General features: G+C 33.9%; 1 protein-coding gene across 1 annotated transcript; it reads right to left on the bottom strand.

Moving 5' to 3' along the window:
• Nucleotides 1-13: 13 nt before the first annotated feature.
• On the bottom strand, nucleotides 14-5,554 carry LOC116107364 (DExH-box ATP-dependent RNA helicase DExH14-like; the record flags this gene model as incomplete). Its single annotated transcript, XM_031393645.1, has 12 exons — nucleotides 5,239-5,554; nucleotides 4,581-4,642; nucleotides 4,294-4,468; nucleotides 3,365-3,815; nucleotides 3,197-3,262; nucleotides 2,787-2,891; nucleotides 2,398-2,694; nucleotides 1,062-1,178; nucleotides 921-980; nucleotides 469-540; nucleotides 269-385; nucleotides 14-175 (listed from the first exon to the last, which is right to left on the bottom strand). Coding segments are annotated over exons 1-12 (1,794 nt in total), but the record flags the coding sequence as incomplete, so codon positions are not given.
• Nucleotides 5,555-8,909: the final 3,355 nt, after the last annotated feature.

The following is an 8,909-nucleotide window of genomic DNA, read 5'->3' as shown; positions in this document are numbered from 1 at the left end:
TCACATTACATACCTGACGGAGGGTCCGAGCAACAAGTGCCTCTATCACAGGACCTCTATCATCATTTAAAAGATGAACCTCATCAATAATTAAGAGCTTCACCAGCATTGAGAGTGACATGTCACTGCTTTTGCGAGTAATGACATCCCATTTCTCTGGTGTTGTCACTATCATCTGATTCACCCAAAAAAAAAAAAAAAAGTGAAGCCATTTACTACAAATACATCCAGCCACAGCAAAACCAAACATACATAATTTAACAAGAACCTGAGTTTCTTCAAGTTCATTCTTTGAAAGTTGCATGTCTCCTGTAAGTTCTCTCACAGTCATATTCAAAGGAGATAAACGGTGGCCAAACGTTGATGTCACCTCAGCAGCCAATGCCTAAAACATGAGTTGAAATAAGCAATCAGCCACCCCAATCCACGAAAGGTGGAAAGAAAGGGGAAGTATATTGACAGGTTTACCTTCATGGGAGCGACATAAACTATCTTAAATTCATTTTTATGTAAGTAACCATCCTTGAAGTGCTGTCCTATCTGCAAAAGAACACCTCATTTATTGACCATATGAAATTCTCATATATATTGTACACTAGTGTCATATAAATGATTTATATTGCTTAAAAGGTTGAATGCAAAACTGAAGATATCAATATATCAAGCCAATGAAGATTACAAAGCTGTTCCAGTTATAATTATATATATCATACACTAGGGTGTCACATAATGTAATATCTCCTGTCAAAAAGCAATATTGCAAAGCTTTTCAACTTTACCAAGCTAATTAGCAAGGCACACATGAGCTGAGCATTAACAACAAAACCAAGATAGTGATCTTTTCTGAAATTACATCTAAAAGGAAGGTCAGACCCCAATAAAGAGCAAAGAAATTTGAGTTACAGCCAAAGATTGCCTACCTCATGTAGTATTGAAATCATAGCTATATTTGTCTTACCAGCTCCAGTAGGAGCACAAACCTGCAAATGCATGAAAATCACATTGGAATAAATTCTTTCAACCACATAACTTGATATATAAATACAAAACAGATGACTTACTAGTATGTTCTCATTTGTGTAATAAACAGTTTGAAATATACGACTCTGTATACGGTTCAGAGATTTATAGCCATGAAAAGCAGCTTGAGCAAAGTCATCCAACTCCTTAATCTCAATCTGACAACATATAATAATGAACAGAATCCAGTCAGAAAATAATCAAGATCAACAAGCAAAACTGATAGCATTAATGAAGCAAGCATGCAACTAGTGCCTTTACAAAACCTCTGAAGATAAAAATCACACAGCGAAAATATTCTAGATGTATCACCATCTTGTTACTTTTAAGACAATTGTCAAAACAGTGCCATTGGAAATTTATATTTCCCAAAAGAAAAAGAAAGTTAGAGCATCGGCAAGCACGGATTCAATTGCCAACCACATATAGTGTACCATATACTTAAAGAACGCATTTCAAAGTCGAATTTTGTTAAAATAACAGAGAATCTGGTTCTTAGATCATAAGCATACAGAGGACAGCTATTAATACTATGTAGGGCAGTCAGCCCTCCAGGGTCTTCGTTCTCATGGTGGTCCACTAGTCCATTTCTGTAATTTCTCATTTCACTGTAACTACAAAATCTATTGTTTTTTATCAAGAAAAAGCATGCAGACAACAATTTCTGTGACGGAGACTCCAGAAGGTAGGATCAATGGCACCTTTCATTTCACATATTATGACAAAAGTTTTGGATCAACAGATCAATACACTCTTAATGTTTGAGATTACATTTGATATGTAATTAATGCACATCTAAGAAACAATACATGTCAATTGTGAAATTAACCATTTAAAGTACCTCAATCTAATGAAAAACAAGTTTATGTTATAATTTTTGAAAAATATAAAGTATCATTGGCCCTAATCCACAGATGAGTGTATTTACTTTATTAGTGCACTCTCCTTGTAAAGTATTCACAAGCATACAATGTTTATGACCAAGGCAAAAACTAGCGCAAATTAATAACTAGCATTAACCACATTGCATCTTATTTCTTTAATAACAACGGGAACAACATTGAAACAGTTCCTATTGAAAATCCAGAACCTAAAGAATGTCCACAAAAAGGTGGGCACTCAGGCAATGAGAGAGAAACAGACAAACAAGGATTGCAAAAGTACCAAACGGACCGTGACTAAATTAGAACACTCTAAACCAGCAAATGTAAAAAATCTCAATATTGGAAAACCTTCTTTCAACATACATATACTGATAAACATGTCTCTCACGTATTAATTAAGAACAATTACTGACATCAATCAACAGACATAAATATCAATAATCAATAGCATAATTCACGGAATAGAATCAACATGAAATCAAAAAAGAGATACCAGCTTTTCTCCAGGTTTCATTTGTGCTGTCGGTGTTGGGGGGATAATAACCTCCTCATACCCCTTAAAGTGCTTTCTCACAGTTCCTTGAGGAAGTGCAGTGGCTGCTACGGGCCCTTGGCCAGACCCAATCAGGTCATCAAATGAATTTTTCTTCTCACTTGCTTCAAGTAAAGAAGAAAAACTTGTAGCAGACACATCGCCTTCAGCTCCATATTCAGTTCCACGTCTATGTCTCTTTTCCTCCTTGCGCCGAAGTTTATCAATTTGCTTTTCAGACTCTGTTTGAACAGTCACCTAAAACCAAAGCAGGAACCGACTACAAATTTACTATTGGATGAATTAACGGTCAACTCCAACAATTTTTTTTATCTAAAATTCAGTTGTACCTGAGTGCCATAACTAGGCATTCGTGATTGAGAATTTAAAGTAGTCTTTTCGGATTTTAACACAAGCTTTCCATGATGTATAGCATCAACAAGTTCCTTACGATGCTGAAAATGAGGATGGGTATCAATTATATCCACTTTGGAATTTAAATCTTCAATAAGGCAGTTCATAAGTTGGATTTAAATTCCAGAGTTAAAATAAAAAAGAATAAGCCACTTTACCATTCAAACATATAGACAAAACGGAACCTTAAAAGATATAGAAATGCAAAAACAGACGGAAACAAAAAAAATTCAAACAAAAACACAGGGAAAGAAGTTGTTGTTCATTAGTTCTAGAACCACCTAAAGTTTCAACTAAGTTAATGAAATAACGGCATAAGAAACTAAAATAATAATACAAATCTTACCAATATAAGGTCTTGAACAGTTTCAAAAGCACTATCCCCAACAAGATCCAATAGGTCACCAGCTATCTATACAACAAAGTAGTAAACACAAGAAACTTAGTTGTCCCAAGAAATGTGTTCAAAAAGTTGCACCAATAAACTCGGAGAAAAATAATCATCAATCATTACCTCCTCACCACGTTTCTCAGAATCAAGTACTCGACATATAGCCATTGCCAAATCATCTTGAGAAAGCTGTGAAACACTTCCTCTAACTATTCGATCACATGCATCTCTTAGCCAACTTAAATTAAAGTTTCGTGCATCAGCAGCTAATTGATAATTTGAAGCATCAGTGTGATTGTACCATCCTTCATGAAAAGGAGAAGGAGCAGTACTTTCATCCTCCATTAATTCTTCATCTTCCAAAGAACCATCAACCAGAAATCGAGCTGGTGCTCGGAAGATGAGGTCTGCACCAAATTCTAAACCATCACCACCTCCATTTACATGGCTTTCTGAAACAAGAGCAGCACTATGTTCACTAGGTTGCAACCCAAAAAGCCTCTGAGCGAAAGAGGCAACTTTTTGCAGTTTAGCATCAGAAACATCATGACCAATTAACGTTTGCAAGTCCAACCTGCATTTCAGTATCAATTACTGCATTACAAATCTTGAATTCATCAAAGTAGTGACAAGGCCTGATAAACTGAATCTGTGAGGCCATCTAGTATGAACACTGAGCATAATTATGTTTTAAATATATTATTTTTCTCCTCTTAACAGGAAAGCTAGCTCTATTTGATATTAGGCCAAAAAAAATTCATCATTGTGTTTCCAATGCAAAGATACAACAAAATTTGAGATCCAAAAAACCACAAACTATTCAAAAGAAACTGGATGCCAGCTATATTTTAATATCTATAAAACCATTTCTGTTAATGAATTGATTACAAATGTTTACCTCAGATAATGCAACATTTTTAATAAAATGGTTCATTAACATCACATTGCCAATAAATGCAGTAACAACCTAATGGCAAAAAAAGTACTTGATATGCTAAAAACAGTCTCCAATTAAACAACTGTAGCATCAACATTAAAAATTTACTCCTTACTTTTTCTCAACAACAATCTTTCTATCAGCGACATTATCCTCCTCTGCTGGCCCACCAAAAAGGCGATAAGCTGTCAATGCCACCACAAAAAACTCTTCAGATGGCATTTCTCCATCAATCAACTCCACCACTGCCCCAATGAACTGCTTGTATGCTTGTCGCACTTCTATTGAAGCTACTCCACAAGTTCAATAAAACATTTAAAACTTTAGAATAAAATTTCAAGCAGTGTATACAAGTTCATCAACAAGAAGATATAATTTCAAGTCATTATGGTGTTATAAAACCTTCTTCCCATCGATGTACGATCTTCCGTGCAAGCTCTGAATCAGCAAGTGAGTTTGCTGAACTAAATCACAAAAGTCAAAGCTTTAAAAAATCATTTGGAATAATAGCTGAACCAGAAAATATATATAAATTAATCATATAGTGTTATTATACCCAAACCAAAAGTAAATTGCATTTCACTAACTATTAAGTTACTGCTGAAACCAAAAGCCAATCAAGTCCTACTTTGAGCTGGACTGTTTAAATCCCTCAAATGTCATATGTCTAAATCAATAATTGTTTATCTAAATTTCTTTTTCTTATAGGTTCACTACACTATCTATTAGCTAAAATCTTTTGTTTGGATTACCATATGAATTTGAACCTGCATTCTTGTGATTAGGCTTGATCCGCATTACAACGGAAAGTGCAATTACAACTTAAATACTATCATTCTACTCTTACCTTGCAACTGCATGGTTACTTCGAACAAAAATAAAAAAAAAAATCAGCAAAACCTCTCACCCTAATTTAATTAAAGAATAACAATAATTCTAGAATTCCAAATTCTATATTCTTTTTATTTTCCTGCGTTTTCTCGGCAACCAAACAGTTACTAACTGATTTTTTCAATAAATTATAACGAAAGTGAATTTAGATAAGGAGTAGTGAATTTACTTGCGTGGCCTCTGGAGATTCTGTAGAATGGCTTTGCGTTGGAGATAGGCCTGATCGATGTCGAACGGGTCTCTGAGAGAGTTTGTCAAGCGAGGAAGCTGGAGTATCATTCTTATTATTGTGTTTGGTTTCGCTTTTCGTTTTCGCTTTCGCTTTCGCTATCGCTTTCGTTTTTGTTAGTAACGACTGAAGGTTTAAGCTCAAACCTGGCGAGGGGTTTTGGTTGATGAATTGAAAAGATTTTGGAGCAATTTGTTGCCACGCGAAACTGATGGTACTGGTAGAGTGCCAATGACGATCCGAATTCGAAGTAATGAGAATTTTTTTTTTTGAAATCGAAGTAAGGAGAATTGAGAACAATGTCGGGAGTCTGATTTTATATAAAAGCTTATGGAGGGCGCCTTGACCTTGGCCACCAAGGCACCAAGTAATTATGAATTGATTTGGGCTTGGGCTGAGGTTCTTACTTTTTGGGTCAATTTATGAGCTAACTGTTTTCTTTTAGAGCTACTAAATGCACACCATTTAAATTCTAGTCATACCATGTAAAAGTTTAGGTGGCGAGGGCGAGACTAGAAACCTTAGGTTAAAACTGAAGTTAATTTTTGAGTGGTCCAATTTACGCCGTTTTGGACTAAATAATAGCGGGGGACATATAGCATTAATGAAGGCAATTAAATGTTTACTCCTTCGTAAGAAAAAAACAAAATGAGTTGCATTTATGAAGTTTATGGGATACTATAAGAAAAAAAAAAATGAATATTAAAACGTTTAAATGGTGTGTCGTAAAAGAAGCTAGATTTATTCAAGAGTTAACAACTTTTTTCCAATGTTTTAATAACCACCTAAGATGAAACCCAATAAAGTTATCAAGTCCCAGTTTGACCAACTGATCAAACCAGATGACAAAACTTTTAAAATTCAGCAAATACTCATAAAATTACGTCAAGTCTTTACAAGTTTGAAATTTAGAAAATACACCCCAAATACAAATCGGTCGGCAACTAGTTGGCGGCGGCGACACCCCAAATGCAATCTTAATCATTCCTTAAGCACATTCCCTATTAAATATATCCAAAATCTAACCGAAATCGGCATTCCAGGTCAAATCTCATCGATGCGGCATCGACAACCCTCCCCATTGCCCCGAAAATACTCCCCTCTTCCCCCCGATGAAAACCTACCTCACCTCACCGGCGTTAGCCTCGTCAATCATCTGCAAATGTTGGTTGTTGCCGTCGCCATTTTTTTCGATTTTGATCGATTCACTCACTAGAAATCAACTCCGTCGCCACCATTGCATTCACCTACACTTTCTCTTCAAAAGCTCTAACATTTTGGCCTTCAATTGTTCGTCGATCATCATCCCAAATTATATGGTTTTGGGTTAATAGAGAAAATGTTAACCCAATCCGGTGACGCTCCCAGGTCTCGATTAAACCGGTTAAACCAGTCAAGCCGAGCCGATTTTTAAAACTTTGCTTTTTCCCTCCCAAATAATAGTTTAATGATACTTTTCCATCCACATACTTTTAAAATACCATTTTATTATCCAAATTTATATTTCAGTAGCAAACAAATAGCAAACTCGGTCTAGATTGTTGGAGCTTTTAAAGAGGAGAGATCGATAAGTCTTTTGGTGGTGGAAGGTTGGATTTTTGTAGTTGGGATTGGTCGAAATTTGACTTGGGAGGGGTGGCTGCACAAACCCTAATCATTCAATTACCAGCGATTGGCAGGGTTGACAAGAGTAAAGTTTAAGAGGTTCTGGTGAGTGAAAATCGGAGAAGAAAACAGTGGTGCCGTGGGGTCGTAACGATATCAGAATTGGAAACATAATATAAATTTAGTAATAAAGTGATACTTTAAAAGTTTGCAGGTAAAAAAATGTTATTATGCCATTATTTGGGTAGGAAAAAGTTGTTCACTCTTTATTTAATCTCATGCGAAACGAATAGCCCAATCTCTCTCTCTCTCTCTCTCTCTCTCTCTCTTACAAAATATAATAATTAATTAGCATTAAAGAATCAAAGAATAAATATAATTTTGGTAATTTCCCAATAAAATATGTATCATGTGTCAAAATAAGTGAGGCATAAGAGATAAAGAGAGAGGGAGATAGGGACTGAAGTTGTAATTTACAAAACTTTCTATGTCAACCAGATGATGTTATGTTATGGCGCAACTCAACTTGCTTTTCATACTGTTAATCTGTTATATCATCTCAAAATCTGGTGTCATGTTCATGTTGAGTTGAGTTGGGGTCAAATTGTTGTACAATTTTACCAGAAATAAATCATCAACAGTTTGACTCAATAAGCCTTATAATTTTCAGTATGACTCAATTTTATAATATTAAAAATGGCTTTTTATCTTAACCCTCATGTTATTTCAAAAATAACAAAAATTCTCCTACGTTAGTTAGTTATTAATGTGCCGTTAGAATTTTAAATGTCATGATTTAAATTACATTTATACTGTTTATTTTATCATCAAAAAATTAANTGACTCAATTTTATATTAAAAATGGCTTTTTATCTTAACCCTCATGATATTTCAAAAATAAAATTCTCCTAACATTCGTTAGTTATTAATGTGCCGTTAGAATTTTAAATGTCATGATTTAAATTACATTTATACTGTTTATTTTATCATCAAAAAATTAACCGTAGGAGAATTATGTTATTTTATTGTTTTTAACCCATGAAAAAATCTTGGCGTATTTAAAAATTTTATATAAACTTTAACAATTTGTAGATTTTTAATAAATGTTTAACATTATGATTTTATCACCGTATGAAGAAACCAGATTATTATAACAACCTTTTCTCTCAATTATAATAAATAACAATTTATCCTATGCTTCCCTTCTCGAGTGTTAATAAAAATAGTTGCGAGAGCTATTTTTATATCGGTAATTCCAAAATCTCAAGGGATTGGTTAAAGTTTGTGTTAACGGCTTGAGTATCCTGATCATTAGAAAAAAATAAATAAATTATACAACATTGTTAGTATTTCCTTAACGTTTCAATAATTAATATAACAAACTAAATGTAAAATATATTCGCCAATTAACAATAAAGATTCTAATTAAAAATAATTAAAGTGGGTAAATTATTGTTTTTAATATTTAAGAGAAAAAATTTGTTATTAAACTCTTTTACATATTGGTAGCTCCAAAGATGACAGAACAGTCAAAACAAATGAAGGAACAGTGCAGCAGGGGGGTCCAGTGCCAACCAGGATTGTTGAATTTATGAGACAAATTAAGGCTACAATAGTAGAGACTGTTATTAAGGCAGACTCAAACATCTATTTTTAGTATTTCAATAATGTTTTGTTGGAAGTTTTTGCTTTAAACACAATCACTCTAATGACCGATCATCTATTCCATACCTAGTTGGTATATCTTATAATTTTAGCGTAAATATATTTCCTAATATTATTACACTATTAAATTCATATTTCATCAAACATTTTAGGATATTGATATTAAAAAAGTTATGAACATCAAATCGATCAAGAGGATCTTGATAGATATAGCTTGATAATATCATTGAATTGGCATCATGGTAGGGTCGCTTTTTATGCTACCACATGATATTCTTCCTTTTGGGAATATTATGATGTCATCCGTGAGCTTATAATTATTTAACATCCGATGGATTTTT

The sequence above is a fragment of the Pistacia vera genome, unplaced genomic scaffold (genome assembly GCF_008641045.1).
Source record: "Pistacia vera cultivar Batoury unplaced genomic scaffold, PisVer_v2 Contig532, whole genome shotgun sequence".
NCBI lineage: Eukaryota > Viridiplantae > Streptophyta > Magnoliopsida > Sapindales > Anacardiaceae > Pistacia > Pistacia vera.
The sequence above is the reverse complement of the archived record's forward strand: the minus strand, read 5'-3'. Positions and strand labels throughout refer to the sequence as shown.